General features: G+C 51.6%; 1 protein-coding gene across 1 annotated transcript; it reads right to left on the bottom strand.

Moving 5' to 3' along the window:
• Positions 1-11,823: 11,823 nt before the first annotated feature.
• FCAMR (Fc fragment of IgA and IgM receptor) lies at positions 11,824-20,005 on the bottom strand. The gene is given in 6 exon segments (XM_008685165.2): positions 11,824-12,005; positions 12,624-12,742; positions 13,390-14,146; positions 15,058-15,396; positions 18,386-18,529; positions 19,951-20,005. Coding segments are annotated over 6 exon segments (1,575 nt in total). The 5' UTR covers positions 19,985-20,005.
• Between the last annotated feature and the right edge of the window lie 1,146 nt (positions 20,006-21,151).

Here is a 21,151-nt window from a genome sequence, read left to right as displayed (position 1 = left end):
TCCCCTCGTGAAGGGGGAGAGCAATAGTGGAGGCTTTGGTGCAAAACCACCAGCAGCTCAGTTGGCCCCAGGCCTGGGACAGTTGCACAAGCGAGGGAGCCCTGGGAATGGAGCTTGTGCAGCCGCTGCACTTCTGGGCGAGGGTCCTGTGGCCAGCTGGGGATACTGTCAGGATGGGCAAGGGGAGAGCATGGAGGGAAGGGGGCCTCCTGGCTGCAGAGGCAGGGGGAGCATCAGGACTCAGAATGCTGTCTGTGCCTGGGAGGGGGCTCTGCCCACCTGACTCATCCCCGGGAGGATCTCATGTTTCCCTCCTTAGCGAGGGCAGGTGATAAGATGGTACAAATTATGCCTCTCTATGGCAGGAATCAACTGGATCAAAACTAGGTTCAAACAGGAAAGGATCCCAGAGCCTCCCTGAAGCCCTTAAAAGGGGCTGCAGGTGCCCTCACCAGAAAGTTGGAGGTGGAAAGCTTCCAAGACTAGAGGACTTGGTATGCATTATCTTATCCAGGTCTGTCTGGTGCTCAGTTAAGTCCTTGAGTAACTGAACTAGATTGAAAAACACCAAACAATTGTTATTTTGCTCTGGAGGTTGCAAAGCAACTTTTCTCATTTGAACCCCACATACCTGAGTGATAGATATTATTTGGATCTCCATCTTACAGATCAAGAAACAGAGGCTCAGAGAGCAATGAGGTGACTCGCCTATGGTCACACAGTTAAACTATGGAGGAGTTAGTTGAGAATTCAGGGGACGAACTTAGAGAAAAACTGCACATGCTGACCACAGACATTCCTTCTTCCCACCGGCTGATATTTCACAGAAAAGGAGTGGGGGCTTCCACACACACGTGCGCGCTTGCTCATCTCTCTGGGCCATGGACCTCTGCTCCCCAACTACATTCTCAGCCAAGCAGGTTGCAGCCCTTGTCTTCCTCACCCTACTGTCTGCAGGCTGGGAGCTGTAAATGTGGAAGGTTGCCTGAGCCACCATCCCAGGTCCTTCCCAGATGGCATCCCGTTGCAGATCCCAAAGCAGCCACACTTACTTTAAGCCACTTTCTTCTCTCCCAGCAACTCAGATTCGGGGGCACAGCCTGCTGGCCGGTCCACAGCCTGGGGCTTTCCAAAAGTTGCCAGCAGGACACTGGATGGTGCTGCCAAAACTGAAACTGTGTGCAGTGCTTGACCCACACCTGGGCTCTTAAAGGGACATTCTCCCGTAGCCCTGGCAGCTGGCCAGGGGCACGTGACTCTCACAGATCCCTTGCTTTCCTTTCTTTTCCTTTCCTTTTAGCTTTTCTGACTGGTTCCATTCGCTCCCCTTGACCTTGGAGAGACTGTTACCAGGGAACTCTCCATCATTGCAGCTGCAGGATGAGAGACAGAGTATGAAGCATGAAGAGCCTATTCTGCCTTTCTCTAGCTGCAAGATCCTAGGCAAGTCATCTTTATATTTCTTTTCATCTGATGAGTAGGGATAGTAATCCCAAACCTACAGGTTGAGGGAATAACTGGTTATTAGATGTAAAACCCCGGTCCAGGTATGGTATGAGGTTCGTAGGCATTTGCTGGAACACAGGTGGCAGGAACGGCTCGCAGTCCTTGGCCTCATCTCCCCACTCACTTGGGAATCCCCCACTTTATAGGATACTTAGCCTGGATGAAGTCCGCCCTTTACACGTCTTCTGAAGAACCCCCTTTTACCAGCCCCAGTGCTTCCAGGAACTTGGGGGACCGTGGCTTGTCCCATTTTACTCCCTACAGGGATTAAAAACGGGCTGCTTCTGGGCTCCCCTGAAAATGGCAGACCTTGGAGCCATGTTGGGACCCGGGCTCTGCGCCATAGCAAAGCCGGCACTTATCTGCTGAGCTGGGTGGGGAACCTCCTTCCCTACCTCAGTTAGTCCTTGATGGTCTCCCAGAGATGATCCGGTTAGGACTCCCAGAGGTGCCCCAAATGACCTTAGCAGTCCCGTGTCACATAAGTGAAGCCCACTCCCCACACACACTCATATGTCCCCCCACCCCACACCACACACCTGCTCCCACAGAATCCTGTCCCATCCTACTGTGCAGGACCGACCCAGGCTCTCCCTACAACGTCCTGCAGGCCAAGTCCAGAAGGAGAAGGAGGAAAGGAGAAATAGAGTCCCAGAAAACACAAGGCGGTCAGAGCCCCAAGTCTTATTTGGTTCACCACTCACTCAGGAGTGGGTATCAACCTGCAACTATTGGTGTGGATGGCAAGAAAAGAAAATGCATTTTCTCGCGTGGTACTTAATTTCAGACCCTAAATGCACAATCTGACTAATGTTAGAAAATAAAATTACCTAGTCACTTCCGGGCAAGCTCGGTGCCATTCAACTAGCTCTCCGTCACTTCACTCCCGATTTAAAACTCAGTCTCATTCAGGACTTACTTTCTTGTTTGTCTCCTTTCTCTCCTCTGGTTTTATGTTAAGTCTGGGGGAAGTGGAGCACGGACAAGGGGGTGGCTTATGTCAACGTTACTGTCGAGGCAGGAAGAAGGAATGCCCTATTATTTTGACCTTGCTTTGTTGTGGCTCTATGCTGGCTTCAGCCTGGGGCAGGAAATAGCCTTGTCTTCTGAGATGTGACTTGTCCTGCTGGTCAGTGGCCCTTGTCTCTGCTCATCCTGAGACTATCTATGGTCCACTCTGTGCTCTCCTTGTCCTTACCTCTGGGCTCCTCCAGGTAGGACTTTTGCAATCTCTCAGCCTTTCGTTGCCTTTCTTATGGATACAGGGTAAGTTGGGCTGATCAGCATCCTCCAACACCTTTGGGAGATCCTCTGCAGCCGAGCCTCATTCTCCCCCAACACCCGTTGTAGCCTTCTGGGCCCCATTGTTCCCGTGTAACTGGAGCTGCGGTGAATGTCGACAAGCCTGTAGACCACTGAAGTGCTATACAGGACAAGCAAGGTGCAGTTCCCCTGGGTCTGGAACCTGCAAACCGTTCTGGATAGTTCCACCATTGTCCGTCTCCTCGCCCCAACTGCAACCCTGGAATAAGCCCCCCGTGGGGAGCGGGAGGTCACACAGGAGCATCAAGAGCTAAGCAGTCTTTCTCCTGCCTGGATTCAGGGTGGCTATCAGTGGGAGGATGGGACGGGAGATGGAGATGGTGTGGGGATGGGGGTAGGACAAGCCCGGTTCTGCCAGGTTACAGCTCCTTTCAAAGGTTTTCCTTCTTAAGCTTCTCTCCTTTCAAAAGCAATCGTCAGATATCTGTAGGTTTTGTTCTCTTGTTTCATGTTAACTCATTTTCCCCACGGCAGGGGTTAACCTGTATCTAGTTGTCTGTGCTGGGGTAGGGTTTAAGGGAGGTCCACTGAGTACTAGGACAGAAACTTAATAAATGTTTGCAGGGAGGGAGGGAAGCACCCCCATGAAATGGTTGCTTCTCTGGCTGCCTCGGGGGCCCGAGATCTCCCACTCCATTTCCTTATTCTGCACTGAGAATTTCCTAGATTCCATCCTGGTGTGGGCTCCCAGGAGTCCCCAAAACTATCTTAGCAGACACGCACATGTGCACAGCCCACCGGGCCTACCGATCCAGCTTAGGGGAAAGGGAAAACAAGAAGTAGAGCGCAGGGAGGAGTCAGGAAGTCAAAACCCTGCATCTTATTTTGGGCTCAGCCACACGCTAGTGGTGTGATTGGAGCCACCCAACTTCCCCTCTCTCACTGTGGCTTCCCCATCGGGAACTCAGTGGCCCTAAAGCATAGACCCTGCCTTCCAGTCCCGAGAGGGGAGGGACTGGTTAAGAAGGTCCAACTGCCCAACTCAGCAATAATGATGATGAGAGCAGTAATCATACCTTCTGAATGTACCTACCTTATGTCACATCATGTACTTTAAACTCCCTCCCCTTGAAATAATAATATGAGAACAATATACTAATAATAAGAACTAGGGCTTCTCATTTGACTTGCATGACCCTGGGACTCAACATGGGCTCGGAACACGTGTCCTGGTCCTGGCTCTGCCTCTAACTTGCTGAGTGACCTTTGCCAAATCGATTCCTTCTTTAGGACTGCGGTTGTTTCTTCTGTTAAATGGGAGGACTGGGCCACGGGTCGCCAAGGCTTTTCTGGTGTTAGGGTTCCGTGTTTTTGAGTGAGTGTTATGTTTGATCCCTATGCTGCTGTAATGCATTACTGTAATTTTGCTGGCTTCAAACAAGAGAAATGGGTTCTCAGTTCTGGAGGCCAAGAGTCTGAATCAGGAGTGGACAGAGCTGTGCTCCTGCTGGAGGCTCTAGGGGGGCCTCTGTTTCTCGCTCTTCCAGCTTCCAGCAGCTGCTGGATTCCTGGGCATTCTTTGGCTTGTGTTTGCATCACTCCTGTCTTGTCCCTGTGCTCATATTGCCTTCCGTGTGTGCCTCAAATGTTTCTCTGTTCTCTCTTACAAATTCACTTATGATGGCATTTGGGGTCCATTTGGATAATCCAGGATGATCTCTTCCTCTCAAGTGCCTGGACTGAATCACATCCGCTATAACCCTTTTCCCAAATAAGGTAACATTTACAGATTCCAGGGATCAGGAGGTGAACATGTCTTTGGGGGGGCCACTTCATAGCCCACCACAAGCATCTACTATGCCCATGACCAGTTTGAGTGAGGTCCCAGGAGATTCCAGATCAGCAGTGTGCCTCCCTGTTTCCCAAGGGCATATGGTCCAATTGAAGAGCCATCACCCCACACACCACTGCCAAGGAACAGCAGCAGCTGGGCAGTAGTCAGCGTGGTGAGGCAGTGCAGTCTTGGGGAAAGCTCACAGGCTCCAGACCCAGAATGCCCAGGTTCACATCCAAGCCTGGCCATCTGCTGGCCCAGGGGACCCTTGACAAGTTTCTTAGGGTCTCTGGACCTCAGCTTTCTCATTTTAAAATGGGGCTAATTATACTTACCCTGTGTGTTTGTTACGAATATTAAGTATAACATGTGCAGTGGCTGGCATCTTACAGGTGCTTATGATTCAGTTTCAAATGAATGGGACAGCATAGACTTTCAGAACAAAGAGTGATTCCCACTGATCGATGAGGAGCCAAGGGCGGAGAAGTGGAATGACTTGTTCTAGTTCACATGACGAGGTTAATGACAGAGATGGGTCAAGAACCAAGGTCTTCCAGCATTAGGAAGTTTCTTCCACTTCCCAGAGCCTTTACTCTCCAGATGAATTTTTTGAATTGTGTTTCCATGGGCAGCAATGGACTTCAATTTGTATCTTCAATTGATTCAGGGAAGATTGGAGAGGACCAAGCATTCAGGCCTACTCAGGTCCGACCCTACAGGCTGGCATCATCAGCTGGGTGATCCAAGACCCTGGGTTGGCCCAGCCACCCACAGAGAAGGGACGGCCTGAGATGTAGGGTCCTTCCCCGGCCCTCCCGTGCCCTTCTGGCATTCTGGCAGCCCTCCCTGCAGATGGCGCTTATGAATGCGGCTTTTGCCAGCCGAGTGAGATAAGAGCGGACAGATGAAACAGCCTATTACTGCTCTTGACCACCAGGTCTCTGCTCCCATGTGCAGATCTCGGGCTGAGTCAATGTTTAACCCCATCTAGAGTCAATGTTTAATCCCAGGCCAGCCAGCCCCGGAATTCAGCATTCCTCAGCAAACCAATCATACAGTCATGTCAGTGTCAATCACTGGAAAATAGAAGTGTGGCCGTGAATCTACCAAGGCTAAATATCAAGCCCCCCTCTCCCCTTTTTAAAGATATTGACTATGTGGGATTATCATGTCCAAGCAGCCCTTCCCTTGCCATCAGCAGGTAGTAGTCTAGTAATTCTTGCCCCTAGCTGTCTTCCACTGGCAGGAACACAGCGTGTACTCTTCTTGTCCTGGGCTGGAGAGAGCCACGGGATGGGGACTATTGCCGTGGGTGTTCAGCTGAGCGCTGGGGCTGGGAAGGCAGTCCCTCGTGTGGCCACTGCCTGGAATCCCACCATGAAAGTGGGCACTACAACTGTCTAGTTGGCTGAGCTCAGGTAGGCTTTTGGGGAGTTCCTGAGCCCAGACGTATGTTCAGAGGCCTGAGCCTTTTCCCAGGTGAGCCTTCCTGTTACAGAGTAGGAGGGGGGAGAATTAGCTATAAATACTCTGTATTTGCCTGGCTATTGAGTGATTTCATAGAGGCTCCCCATGCCCTTCTTAAGGAGCTCGGAGCCTGACACCTGGGACTGGGACTGGCAGTATCACGTCAATGTCAGGAACAAACCGAATGAGGGAGAAGTCGGGGGATGACCAGCTGGGTGGTGGATGCGTGGAGGGTGGGGAAGAAGGTGGTTCTGGTCACTGGAGAGTGTCGGGGAGGGCAGCTTACCAGAGCCTGAGGGCTCTTCTTCTTTCCACATGAACTCACCGAGCCACCTCCTTCTCCTTGATCACCTGCCTCCCTGTGTCTTTGCCCACATGTCCCACCCCCCACCTGTTTTCCTAGTTCTGCTCACTCCCAATCAGGGAGTGAAAACAACACTTCCTCGGGGACTCCTGGGGTGGGGGTGGGGGGTTCGTTTGTCATTTGGGAGGTGAAGCAGTGAAGGCAGAGACTTTGGGGGGAGCCCCCCAAGACTGGCGGTGTCTAGCCCCAAGGGGCTTTTGTGAAGAGCAAGGAGTAGTGAAGCTGGACTGGAAAATTGGCCTTGGTCCAAAGGTTCTCTCAATTGCCCCGGGGCCAATCCCAGAGCCCCAGAGACTTTTAGAGGCAGGAACAAATGAACCAGCCTTTTCTGAGGTTACCAAACTGCTCTCTTGCCCTCTCCTACCTCCATACCCTGGCCAGGGAGGAGCGGAAGGAGGAAGATTTTTAGAGTGGACATCCAAAGTCAATAGGCAGGGTGTCAGGTAACAGGGCCCAGCCCCTCTCATAAGCCACTGGGGTCCTTCTGCAGACGTGCCGTTTCCTTGTTCCTGGTCTTGGCCTGGACTTCAGCCCACGGTTTGCTTGTCAGATGGCCACTGGAACAATATCCTCTGTGATCCAATGCAGCCCATGCCCCTCTGAGCCTCAACATTCCCATCTGTGCAATGGTGTACAATCTGCTTTTTTTCAGGTGATGTAAACTGTCATTAATTTTTAGTTGTCTGCACAACAGAGGTGGAGTTGTGCGCTGGCAAAATGAAAGAGTTTAGGCCAGTTATATTCATTAACCGGTCTGCCCTTTACCATCCCAGGCTCTACGGAAGCAAAACTCCCCGAAGCCCTTTTCCTGAACTCTTGTCTCAGGTGCAACATCGGCACTTGCGGGGCAACGTGGAAAACGCCTTTGGTCGTGGTAGTCCTGGCTCTCCTCCTCTTAGCTAAGATCCTTGGAGGAGTCAGGAATTTGTAACGTTAGGGAAAGAAGTGGCCCTTCTTTGACCTTCTACTCTCAGAGCAGAACTGGTCGATCTAGACCGAGTCAGCAAATAAGCAAAGGTTGGGAACTCGGCCAGAGGTTGGAAAAGGCGGAACAGAGAAGACTCCGGATGCTAACAAGGGAATGTGCGTCTTCAACAGAATGGGATCAAGGGACAAATAGTGGCTTATTGGCCCAGTGCCCCAGTGTGGATGATTTCTACGTGCCTCCGGAAGTGTGGCATAGTGTCCTCCCTTGCCTCCCTGCTGTCCTTCTGGTTTCCGCTGACCCCTTGGGGAGCAGGCCGGGGGGTGACAATTCGTCCTTCTGCTGAGAGTGAAGGGAGCAGGCTGGCCCGGGGGTGGGGGTGGGGGCAGTGCCCGCGAGCCAAGTGGCGTCCCTTCACGGGAAGTGGAGAGCTTGGCGGTGCTGGGCCCTGCCAGAGGGTCCGCTGGCTTTTGTGTAGACCCTCCATCTCGTCAAGCTCTTAGCCCTGGAGTATCTGTAGCCGTGGAAAATAACCACACAACTCCTGTCTCCTTGGCTTAAGAGCATGACAGATCGTTCCATGGAAACACCTTCCCTTTTGTCGGACTGAAGCTGTGTTGAAGCTGATTCCATATTTCCCAGACTGCACTGGCTGCTGGAGGAGAGGAACAGACCCCCCAGATCTTAGTGGAAAACAATCACAAGTTTCTGGGGGTGGGGGTGTCAAGCATTTGCCCTGGGTTACCTGAGATGGACGGACATCCCCACAGGGAATAAAAGATCTGAGCTCGCTAATGCCAGTAAGGACCTGGGGGTGGTGACTTAAATTTTTAGCTCTCTGTGAACCTTTTCTACTTCACTTAGCCAGGATAGGAATCAGCCCACTAGGTGACCAAAGAAAACAAATTACTGGAAATGATTATAAAAGCTTCTGTGCATGGGCCTAACAGAGGAAAACAAAGAAGGACCTGATCGGACGCCAGGGCATAAGCCCAAGTGCGGAGGAAGGCAGCGTGGGGCACTGGTAAGGGTTTAACCACGGAGGCAGACTGCTTCACGTTCAAGTCTCTGCTTGCCCTTTCCCTAGGAGTCTACTGCATTTCTCAGACCTCGGCTTCTGCGTCTGGGACGCGAGAATTCTCCTGTCTGCCTTACAGAACGGTTGCATCAAATGCAGTGTGAAAACCGAGGGTAGCGCCTGCTGCGTGGAGGTACTGCAGCGAGGAGCAGCGGTATCAAGAGCTGCGCCCTCGCGGGCAGGACCCGCTCGGTCATGGGAAAGCCAGGGCTCCTGCGTCTTGGATTTGCAATCTCCACGGAGACTTCCCCGATTCCAGCCTAGTGATGGTTGTTTCCCCTGCCCCTCGTCCCAGGGATGTGACTACCATGCTAGCTGGGGATGGAAGACAAAAAACCAATCCCTGACCATCCCAAGTGATGGAGTTGGCCTACTTTGTCTGTTTGACTCCTGCCCTACTCTGGGCATCCGTTAGCCCATAAAGGAGAGAGCTGTAAAGACTTGGGGCTGCCCCATTTCCTTCCAGACCTTCCCTCAGATCTTATCTCTGCCCAGCTCCAAACTATAGGTCCCCAGACTCTTATCTTGACTCTGTTCTGACCCTTTGAACTTGTACTGGCCCCTCCCCCTGGCAGACGTCAGCTTCCCCTAACGCACCATGACGTGGCAGCCGGCTCTACTTTCGATGTCACCCCTGACTCCAGCCACTTGGCCAACACCTTTGCCAAGCTGGTCCCCTCTTTCCCCAAGATGGGGTCGTCAGGCTGGGCATCCTTCCTGCTGAACCCCAAGCAGAAAGTGTTACAGGAGTTCAGAGGAAGGAGAGGTCCCTGAGAGGGGTAGTTGGGGAGGCAGGGGGAGGCAGGGAAGTTTATGAGGAAGAGTGGGGTCTGATCCTTGATGTCAGAGTGGGAACAGGACAGTCTTGTATGCTTTCATGGCTTAGCTCAGGGATTGGCAAATCACGGCTCTAGAGCCAGATCCAGCCTAACACCTGCTTCTGTAAATAAAATTGTGTTGGCTCACAGCCAGCATCCTTCGTTTACGTATTGTCCTTGGTCGCTTTGGTGCTACAACGGCAGGGCTGTGTAGTGGTGACAGAGGCTACGTGTCCCACAAAGTCTAAAACATTTACTGTCGGGCCTTTGACAGAACGGGTTTGCAGCCCCCTGCTGTAGTGGTACCAGCTTTCCCAGACAAAGAGCCATCTGAGGAGCCCAGTCCGGTGAGATTGCTTCACCAAGACGCCACAGTCCGAAATGCTGGGGAAACACTCACCGAGTTGCCACACCCCAGAGCTAGTCACAGGGCACCTTTGTGTATTAAAGGTTCCAAAATATCGTATACTTAAGAACCCGTTTATTGTTTAACCAGCGTTTCTCAAACTTGTTTGATCTACCGAAACTTTTTCTTCCCCTTAGAACACCTCTTAACAATCTTGAGAAGCTCGCATTCTGTGGACGCCCCCGGTAAACACTACTTGGGTGGAATGATCCTGTACTGACTGAGTCCTCGGCCTGACCCTGCTCTTATGGGCCAAGTGACCTTGGCGGTGTGACATCCACCCCCGGGCCTGCTTCCTTATTAGTCGAAGGGGGTAATGTGGTTGTCCTAGCTCCTCTATCTCTCTTACGGGCTTTTCAGGCCGGTCACTGTGCTAGTGTTCACGAAAATGGTCCGGAGCAAGATGACTGCGGTGTCGTTGATTTTTTTTTATTAGTTTTGATTTGATACATTGTTCAGCAATGGCCGAGTGGAGAAAGCACTAGATCGAGGTTAAGAGTTCCCTTTTCTGAGGGGGGGTAATCAGAAGGGGGAATGAAACATGAGAAACTATAGACTCTGAGAAACAAACTGAGGGCTTCAGAGGGGAGGGGGGTGGGGGAATGGGATAGGCCGGTGATGGGTAGTAAGGAGGGCACGTATTGCATGGTGCACTGGGCGTTATACGCAACTAATGAATCATCGAACTTTACATCGGAAACCGGGGATGTACTGTATGGTGACTAACATAATATAATTAAAAAAACATTAAAAAAAAAGAGTTCCCTTTTCTGATCCTTACTCTATTAATAACTGGGTTTAACCAAATTACTTCTCCCCACAGGGCCTCAGTTACTTCACCCTAGACTCTAAGGATCTATTAGCTCTGAAAGTCTATGATTCCATTTGGCTAGATACATTCAACTTCGCTACTTATCCAAAACAATGGGGTCTCTCTCACCAACTTTGAAGACTAAATCTCCATGATTTTCTGGGAACACTGTCTGTGCCCAGCACCAGCTGGAGGGTTTCTAGTGTTGCTGACAGCATAGGACCCAAGGCTGATCCTTCTGGAAATGTTGACCTGATAATTCTCAACTTGACATCGGAGTCTTTCCTTTCTTTCTCTCCCATTGCTCAAAGGCTGCTTTGCCCAAACATGAAGTTCAGACAGCTGGTGAACAGATTTGGCAAAACAAAAGAGCAGATGTGACCCCTGAAAAGACAGTGGGACCAAGGGTGGAGTGAAAGTTCCCCGATAGGCATGGAATGAAGTGTTTATAAAGCAGAATCCACATAAAATTCCCTCTGGCCACTTTCTCTGTTGACACTGCGCTCCCCGTAAAATGACCATTTCCCAGCTTCATCAACAGTCCTTGATATCAAGGATTTATAAGCAGTTGAACAACAGGAGCTTTATGAAGAAGGTGAGAATCTACTGAAAAATACCCTCCTCATCCACGAGTTTAGGAAAATCCCAGAAAATCTTGCCTGGGTCAAAAGGTCTATGGCATAACAAGTATAGGCTCAAATGGGGGGGATAATTTGAAGAATGGGGGTTGTTCTTTTTGGTTTCTATGGAGAATGCACCTGCCGGTGGAGTCAACCAGGGGAACTCCCAAATGAAGGCGACTCAGAGCATCTCAGAGGCCACTGAGCCCATGCCCTCCAGGCAGCCTTTCAATATTTATTGAGGACCCCACTGAGTTGGAAGTTTTCTGGGAACTTAGTGAGGTGGATCCAACATGATTACTGCCCTAAAGGAGCTTAGAATGTACTTGAGAAGGCAAGTATGTGATTATGATTAAATGTGTGCAGCAGGCTGAGTGCTAACAGATTTCAGGAAAGGGGGCAGCTAGCAAGGGCTAAGCACGATGGCTAAGAAGTTATGGTAATTGGAAGCCTCTTATAGTTTCCTACCCCCAGGAAGGGCAATTCCACACTTTCCTAGGTGATCTCCATCAGGGTTTAATCAATCCTTTCTTGAAGCCTTCTTTGAATCATGCATCACCTTTGGCTGTGGGAAATGCTTAACCTTCCTGGGCCCAAGGATGGCCAGCCTCTGCTTCCCCAGATGGAGCCCCGCTCCATTAGCTTCCCTTCATACAGGTGGAGGAAGGATGAGAAAAGGCTGAAGTTGTGGCGTTTTCGTCCTGGTTGTCTTTCCATGGTGACTGAGCGGCTTATGCTTCCATTCCTCGGGGTCCAGGGCATGTCTCCGGGACAGTCAGACAGGCCTGGGGAGGACAGTCATCCTGGAGCATACTCCTTCCCACGTGGGCCAGCTGGTCTGGTGGGTGGCTCGGTTCTAGGAAATATGTCATCTGAATCAAGGTGACCTCTGCCATCCTTTCTGTCTCCTGAGCTGCACAGACACAGAGCATGATGTGAAGGGACCGGGAACTGAATTTGATTCCCTGAGAATCCCACCCCTCAACCCCCACAAGACGTTGGGAACTTCCTGTCACAGAAGAATTGCCATGGAGCCCTTTGACTGAAGCGGATTGGGCCAGGCTTTTGGGGTCCTGGGTGTGATCATCTTAGCCTCTTCCACCTGCTCCCACAAATCTCACCCTCTCTTCATCAGAGCTAACCACCACAGGGCACTCATTTTAGGAGAAGAGGCTTTCAGCCGGGCCATGTAGAGGGCGCAAGCGTAGTTTGCTCCCACCTCTGGCCCCAGCACTCCTGCAATCCGAGGCTGGGATTGCTCACGTGGTTCGCACGCCCACAGTTAGCGTCTCGCCATCCTCTCAAGGGCTTCTCCTTCAGCTCTGGGATGTCACTGAGGCCTAAGTACAGAGATGATTCTCCCATTTCATTGATAAACCAAGGCCAGGAGCGATTACACGGCTCAGACTAGAGCTTAGCATTTCTGTATCCAGAGGTCCTGGCACCAACTCTGACCCCACCCAGTCCTGAGGGTGTCAGATCGGAACAAACACTCCCTCCCCAGCCTTGGGCAGACTTCGACTCAACTCACTCATCTTCTTGGTCCGGAGCTTCTTTTGCAATAGGCCAAGAGCCGCAAGTGTAAGGGGGCACAGCACCGCAGAGACGGGAATCAGGATCCAAGAGATGTTTTTCTGTCCTGGAAAAGCGCTGGAGTGGAAGCAGCCAGTGAGGGGGAGGGAAAGAGCACAGGGGAGGGAGGGTTGGAGCTGGACAGGAGGCCGAAGGGCATTTGGCCCTCGCCCCTCACTCTACAGGTGAGAAGCTGATGTGAGGGAAATCGGCTGCCTTCATTCCCACAGTGGGTTAGTAGCAGAGCTGGGACCAGAACCCCTGTCTTCAGGTTCCCACACCCTGAATCCTGGTCCCTACTGCAGGGCCCGTGTGTGGCCCCACTGTGTGCCACAGTGGGAGAGAGGACTGAGTGGGTCCGGGAATCTACCCTGGGCATCTGGCTCTGCCACAGTTTTTCCTTGTGGCTTCAGTAAGTACCTCCCCTCCCTAGAGCTTTTGTTCCTCATCTTTTAAAAAAGTCCCAAAGGTTCCACTTAAATATTTCTGTTTTCTTAATGTTTAGATTTTTACTTGAATACTACATGAAAATACTCAGGGTTTCTTGGCAAGGACCCTTGAACAAGGGAGGGTCTGTGATTTTTATGGTCCTTGCCCTTTGCTGTCCTGGGGGACAAAGAGAGAAATGAGTAGATGAGTGGGGTACAGAGGTCAGCCCACGGGGGAACGTGCCCAGAGTGGGGCAGATATGGAGCCCCGGCCAAGACAAAGGTCTGGAAGTTTACCTCATCATGGAGGACCCCTTGCCCAAGGGACTCATAGACCCAGCAGCTGGGGCCTGGCCTGGTGTGGCTTGGGGATCGCTGTCTCCAGCAGGCATGTCTAGGTCCCCTTTGGTGGCCCCCTCCTCAGATGCCGTCTCTATGCTGGTCGGCCTCAGGGTCCACACACTTGCAGCTGGGGTAGTTCCTTCAGTGGAGCTCAGGACTTGGGGCTTAGAAACAGTGGTCGCTTCTTGCAGGATTTCCAGCACCCATTTTTCTGAGACCAGAGTTGATGGCCTGCTGGTCCCTCTGACCTCCCCAGTGACATCCGGAGCTCTTCTGACTCTCTCTGTCTCTTCTGCTGGCCCATCGGCCTCTGTAGTTGTCTCCCTTCCTTCCTCGCTGGGCCTAACCCTATTCGCTGCTGAGCCTCTGGTGTCCCACACCCAAACACCTGCTGTTGTATTGGACTCGCCTCCAGTTGCTGAAGCTGGACTCTCTGGAATGGGGACTGTTGCCCAGACAGAACCCTCTACCTGGCTGCTCGTCGCTTGAGCTACTGCCTTAGTTGTTCCTGGGGTCTGCCCTCCCTCAGCTGATGCTGTTGTTTTGTTGGTTCCTGGAGTCAGACCAACTCTATCCCATCCTGTCCCCTGTCTTTCTATAGTCTGGGTGGTTCTTGAGGTCCGTCTGTTGGCTGCTTGTGATACCGTTCCAAAGGATCCCATGACGAGCTCACCGGCAGCTGGAGTGGGAGTGGGGATGTTGCTGGAAGGATCTGTGAACGGAGAGGAAGACTACATGGGAAGGCTACCCCGGTGCCTACAGGATTTAGCAAAGGACGCCTGGCTCAAGGTGCTTGCTCCCAGGAATGCGATCTCACTAAGCAACACAGTCTTTGGTCAATACGTTGGATAAAAATAAAAATTAGGGAAAATCAGGTGTATTTTCTAGCCTGTTGCAAGTATTGACATTCCACAGTCCTTTCTCCTCGTTTTATGCCCACATACTCTCTACTGGGCCGTCCTGCCCTCCGCAGCTGGCCCCTTTCCCACAGCCCAGCACATACTGCCCCCCAGACAGAGCAGGCGATCCCAGCAGATGGCTAGAGCAACACCTAACCAGACAAATGCAACGCCAGGCTCTGACCGCTCCCTGACACGCCACCTTGCCTGGCCGGCCACTGCCTGAGCGCCCTTCCGTGGACTCTGAGTGCCCAACTCCAGGTCACGTCTCTGGAACCGGCCATGCAGAACATGGGCCTGGTAGCTGTCAGATGTCTGCTGAGGGGCTGGGTCTCAGGAAGAGCCTCTTCTGTCCTGTGTATCTTACCTGCTCTGCTTCTCTGAACAAAGAGACGTCATGAGCCGAAGTGGCCACATTTTTCAATTCACTCCCTTCTTGGAGTCCTCTCCAAACATACGTGGAACAAAATTTGGGGAATGTGGGTGGGACAGCTTGCATGCATTCATTTAGGCAGTTTTTCCGAATATCCACCTTCCTTCTGAAGGTAATTTCTTTCCGAAATGCAAGCCTACTACTTCCTAAAGTCCTTGCTTTACTCCCAGCTTTTCCTCACCACCACCCCCCCAGGCTTAAAGCTCTCTTGGACCTGTCGCTCTGCTCCAGCACCTTCTCCTTCCCAACATTCACTTCACCAAACTTGACCCACCGACCTTCAGCCCGTACCTGCAGAGACAGTCAGATTCATGCTGAAGAAGAACATGTTGTTTCTGTTTCCGATGCCACAGCGATAGCGCCCCCCGTCATCCAGGGACAGCTGGGACAGCTGCACCACAAACAAGCCTCTCCGCGGGAAGTCTGCCAGAGCCACGCGGCCACGGTAGCCAAGGTGAGTGTAGTTGGTGGTGGACACGATGGTGTGGCAGATCCACGTCACAGGGCTTAGGCGGCACCAGTACTTCCTCACGTGCTTGTTGATGGACAAGGGGGTGTAATGGCACTGGATGGTGACAGCTCCCCCAATTTCCCCCGACACCAGCCTCGGGCCCTTCAGTGCATTTGCAGCTACAGGCAGAGGTGGGGGAGAAGAGTCAAAGGAGAAGGACCGTTGGGTATAGTCACTGGGGAGTTACAAGCTCCAAACTCTGCCAGAATTAGGGAACAGGTTGAAAAATGCCTTCATGATAGTGAAGTCAAGAAGAATCAATATGGATATGTTGGAGCTTAGCCCACTGGGTCAGGAGTACCCCCAAATATGGAGGGGAGCTCTAGCTAAGGCTCCATGTGAGAGACAGAAATGCAGGAATACTCTTACCAACTATTTAACTACTGCCTATCACGTGCCAGACGTTCTCATACAAGCGCGTCCAGAGCCTGGGTCAACGCCTGATGGAAGGGCTATGGGTGGTTTGATGGAATACGCAAGAGAGATGGTAAGTAGGTGAGGACAGATGAGTGTGCTTTCCCCAGAGAGGGAAGGGTGCCCCAAACACAAGAATCCTGGTCCACTTAGTGGGTCCATCCCCAGACAGGTGGCTGAAAAATGTTCACACTAGGCACTTTTTATGTAGAACCATAAACAGCCACATACCACCGTCGAGGCGCAGATGAACAATAGCCTGAACATGTCTACTTCGGCAATAGGCCCAAATCACACTTCAACGCGTCTACGGCCTGTTTACTAAATGACATGAACTTGACCTGGTGCAGGCAGAAACAAAGCTTGTTCTCGCACTGCCTCTCCATACTGGCTCTGCTCCTTGATCAATCTCAGGCATAATTGCAGGTACAGTAACTTTCATAGTCTCACTTGGATAGGAAAATGTCCAGTCTGGTCGAAAACTCTATATCCAGTTCAGTCCGGTGACTGGTTGCAACTCCAGTTTCTTTGCTCTACTCCTTCCTCAATTCAGAACTGCTGCTCACGCCCCTCGGGGAGTGCATATGGAGGGGCAGAGGAAGGTGAGAGGGAGAGTTGCGGTCTGCTCATCATGCTTACCGGGCACAAGGGATGTCCAGAACTCTTCCTAGAACTTTGGCCTCCCAGACCATTCCAGGCCCCCTGGCTACATTTCCTTCCTTGTAAGAACTGCCTCTCTTGCTGGCCTCTTGTGCCTCCTCCACCACCACCATGCCTATAACATCGGGCCACCTGCCCTTCTTTTTGTGGTCACAGTCCTTTCTGGATGGCCTTTGTGGTGGAGTCCCCAGGCCAGCTCCTTTCTGTAGGTCCCACATTTGGTCACGGGAAGCACACTTTGGTCCTGTTGTCAGGAGAAGCTGGGACATGGGGCAGCTTGGTGAGTGACTTTCTACAAATTCCTCTTACTTGACTGAACATGAGGGGGAAGTGATCCCTTCTGTCCCCCAGGGCAGGTGGAGGCGAGCACAACACACTGACATCTCTCTCTAGAACAGCTCTTCCAGTGAGCTCGGCTACCCTCTCATGATTCGTCAGATGGTTGCGTGGGGGGCTGTTGCTGGCACAACCCACTCTCCAGGCTCTCTCCACAGTCCTGGACAGGAGCTTAAACATCTTGCTGTAGGATGTGGGTGCCTGGCATCTCTCAATTTATTCTATGTCTCTAGGACCCTCTGAAGCCAAGAAGGCTCAGGTTTTTTTGCTTGTTTGTTTTTAAAGATTTTATTTATTTATTCGACAGACAGGGAGAGAGAGTGCACAAGCAGGGGGAGCTGCAGAGGGAGAGGGAGAAGCAGGCTCCCGCAGAGCAGGAAGCTTCATGCGGGGCTCCATCCCAGAAGGCCAAGATCATGACCTGAGCCGAAGCAGACGCTCAGAAGGCAGACGGTCAGCCGACTAAGCCACCCAGGCGCCCCAAGAAGTTTCAGTTTAAATCCAAATTTAATATCCTGTTGCCAAAGCTGGCTACAGAATTGCAAAGCCCAGTGCAAAATGAAAACGCAGAGCCCCTTGTTCAGAGGTTATTAACCCCTGTTCACTATGGTAATAGCAGACCATTAAACCAAGCACCTTCAGGGTATGGGCCCCTGTGACTGTGCAGAGCACAGGCTCATGAAGCTGGCTTGCCTGTTGCATACGTCTTGAGGTCTAACAAAGGAAGACTCAAGGCCATAGGTGCTATGACTGTAGCAATACTCACCGTAAGTTTAATTAGATGACATGCCACCAATTATGCCACCATTAATAAAGCTAAATGGCCGCTTGTCTTTAAAAGTCAAGAATATTCACGATTACAAACAAGGATCATCTCAGGACAACAGCGATGGTACCCTGATAAAGTGTTCATACCCTGGATCTCAGGAATTCGTGCAATCTACACGTGGCACATACGAGAGGATCTCCGCTCCATTAATCAGCCGGATGGGTCAGTCTGACCTCGCGGGAGAAGGCTGATTAAGAATCTTTAATGAGGGGCACCTGGGTGGCTCAGTCGTTAAGCGTCTGCTTCGGCTCAGGGCCTGATCCCAGGGTCCTGGGATCGAGCCCCACATCAGGTCCCTGCTCCTCTGGGAGCCAGCTTCTTCCTCTCCCACTCCCCCTGCTTGTGTTCCCTCTCTCGCTGGCTGTCTCTGTCAAATAAATAAGTAAAATCTTAAAAAAAAAAAAAAAACCTTAATGAGCTCTTGCCATGAACATTTTTTCTTTTATTAATACTAAATTTTACTTGCCCTTGAGAACTCATTTGGTGAATTACTGATCAGTAGCCCGTAGTTACATATAATTAAGGTGTATATATATTATATTATATGTAATTTGGAATATATTTGGTATGTGTTATATATAATTCGGAATGTTTTATTAGTCATCTGTGGGAATTAAAGAAAGGGCTAGCATTTTACAATCAACGTGGAGCCCACCTGGGTTCCCTGATGCAGATTCTCAGCACTTCAGTGGAGGCGGGGGCCCTGCACTCATTCCCCCATCATTTCCCTGCAGCTGTCTGAGGCTCTGGCTTCCCCCGGGGGAGAAGCGAGGGGGGCCTGCAGATGGAGGGAGCCCAGGGACTGGAGACTGACTCGGTCTGAGAGAGTAGGGGAAGGCTGCGGCAAGACGGAGGGAGAGTGGTTGCACCTGAAGCGGCTGCCTCCTTCATTCAGCAGAGGGGTGAGAAAGGAGTGAGTGTTTCCTGGGCCAAGAGGTGGGGCCCGGAGGGGAGAGGGCCATTCCACCGGCATCTGAGATGGGGTTTTCCGTGTAAAGGGGTCAGAGCAGAACCTAGGCAAAGGGAGGAGATGGACCATCAGGGGACCCTCTAAGTTCACAAATGCAGCCGCAAGAGGAGGAGCCAGCTCTAAACTCCTTGCCGCCCCATCAAGTAAGAGTTCCCTGCCTTCTGCCTCGCCTCCCTTGGGCTCCTGGGACCCTGCTGGGGTCCCAAGTGCCAGCTGCTGACATGGGGAGGAGAAGGAAGAGAGGAACAGAGGAGAGGGCCACCCCGTCCCCGGTGCTGCCTTCCTGACCACAGGCCTTGGGTGGACATGAGGGCGTATCTTTGAAGGAAGACTGGAGTGCTGACCAGAGGATTTAACTGCACCCTCGAAAGTATCCGATTCAGCATTTGAGATTCAAGGAATTGAGTCAGAACTCTTACCTACATTAATATGTTAGCAGAAAAATCATGGGCCTGCCTGAGTTTTCCCTTGGGGTCAGGGGATGCCTGCTTCTACTAAAAAATTTTAAAAGGGGCTAGTGGGAGACTCAAATAAAGAGATGGTGTGATTATATGACAGAGCAGTCTCGCTCAAAATGAACGTTTGAGTCATTAAAATTCTGATTTGTTTATAAGCCAAACACAATTATTCATCCTTTTTTGGTATTACCAGAGCATTTTCATTCATTCGTTCGATGATTATCTGTTCCGGGTCTACTCAGGACTAGGTTCTAGGTACCTGACACTCTGGGCACATACTCACCACATTTCTCAATGGTTCCCCATTACCATCAAAATAAAATCTTGCAGCACGGACACAGGGCCATGCGTCATTTGAGCCTGGTCTATACCTGGCCGGCCTCACCATACCAGCCTGCCAGCACCTATGGTGCAAGGACTCTGTCCTCCACCCACCTGTCCCTTGTGACTGGCACGTGGCCGGCCCTCCATAAACGTGTGTTGACTAAATCAGTAGATGCCGAGATGTAAATTTTATTTATCCACCTGGTTATTTGTAGAGTCTGAGCATTTTGAGGAGGGCCGTTCTGCGTCTGTAAGCCCCTCGTCCTGGGCCTGGCACTGAATGTTTTTATAATGGGTGGGCATGAGCAGTGCCCCTTCTGTCTTGCACGTGCATGCCCTGGAACCCTCATCCTGCAAATGCAGCTGACTTGCAGTCATCAACTTGAAGGGAAGAGAGCAGAGATATTGGGAATATCCTAACAGCGAATATTCTAGAAATGAGCAAAGCAGGCATTGGCCCTCTCTTGTGAGCTCTTGCCTCGCTCATTCCCCCTGGACCCAGACCTGACCACTCCCTGGATGCACTGCATGGCCTGGGATCCCGGGAGAGAAAGCCAGGGGTATGCTCAAAGTGGCGAGGCAGTGCTGAACACCGCTGAGCGGCCCGCCAGGAATCTCTGCAGCCTGGAAGGCATGGGGCTGGTTTTGCAAGCTCCGAATCTGGGCTGTGCTTGGGACTCACCTTGCAATAGGCACAACATGAGGAGGATGGGCATTTTCCATCCTGCCCTCTGGTTGGCGACCTGCAAAAAACACTGTAGTTGAAGAGGTCTGAGGGGGGCAGTGAGAAGCTGGGGTGAGCAGCAGGGAGACCCAGGGCAAGCCCTTTCTCATTTGAGGCCCTCAGTGTGCTCAGTGTTGTGGCTGGGTGGGCTATATCTCACCAAGAGCAGGACAGGGACTGCCCTCCCTAAGAGAAGCATGACTCCATCTCCCCCTCCCAAGCATGTGTGTATGGCCCGGGTCACCACCACCAAGGCTAAGATGGCCCTCCCCTTGGGGTTTCTGTGTTCAGAAGAGTTGGAACTCCCTCGGTAGGATCCCAGTCCCCGTACCCACTTGCCAGCACAGAGCTTTGAATCTGGGGGAAACCTTGTGTCCTGGAAAGACGACACGCTTGAGGTCTAAAAGTAGGCGGAGGTTGTGGGGCTTTGGTGGGGGGGGGTCAGTTCCCCCCCCCCCCGGGGGGAATGAGCACATGCGTCAGGGGATTGTTGCACAACTGAAACTAGATTGTGTTAGAAGTGCTGGCAGTCTGCTGGGTACAGAGTAGCTCCCTCCCCCTTCCCTTCTCACCCCTTCTTTCCTGCAGAAAGAGAACTAATGCCTTCAAGGGAAGCTTTCTGTTTTGCTGGTGGGGTGCCTCTAGGCAGTAACAAGGACTTAGAAATCAGCTCTCAGGACAAATAGTTGTCGGGACATGGGTCCTATTCTTTTTCTTCTCCACAATTTCTAGGAAGCCCTCCCTGCTCTCCAGTCCATGCTGATGTCCCTCTACTCTGGTCTCTCCTGCTGGCCTGGTGGGACGTTGTGCGTCATCTCTCTACCCCTAGGCTCTGGGACGGAAGGCAGCACGGTGCAGGAGCAAGACCACTCTCGGAATAGATGCTACACTGATCCTCACTCAGTAGTCTTTTATTGCCTGCTGCTGCTGAAGACGGAGATTGTGCATTGTACTTCATTTGTACCCCCTAGTGTTTTCATGGAGGCTTCCTGGTTGATTAAAAATCTGTGCTTTAAATCTGCCTACTGCCTGCAGTTCTTAGGACCTATACATTTAGGAAGAAAGAAAGAAAGAAAGAAAGAAAGAAAGAAAGAAAGAAAGAAAGAAAGAAGAGAGAGAGAGAAAGAAAGAAAGAAAGAAAGAAAGAAGAAAGGAAGGA

This window comes from Ursus maritimus, unplaced genomic scaffold (assembly GCF_017311325.1).
Source record: "Ursus maritimus isolate PB19 unplaced genomic scaffold, ASM1731132v1 scaffold_2, whole genome shotgun sequence".
Taxonomy (NCBI): Eukaryota; Metazoa; Chordata; class Mammalia; order Carnivora; family Ursidae; genus Ursus; species Ursus maritimus.
Note: the sequence above shows the minus strand (reverse complement) of the source record. Positions and strands in the feature narration are given on the sequence as shown.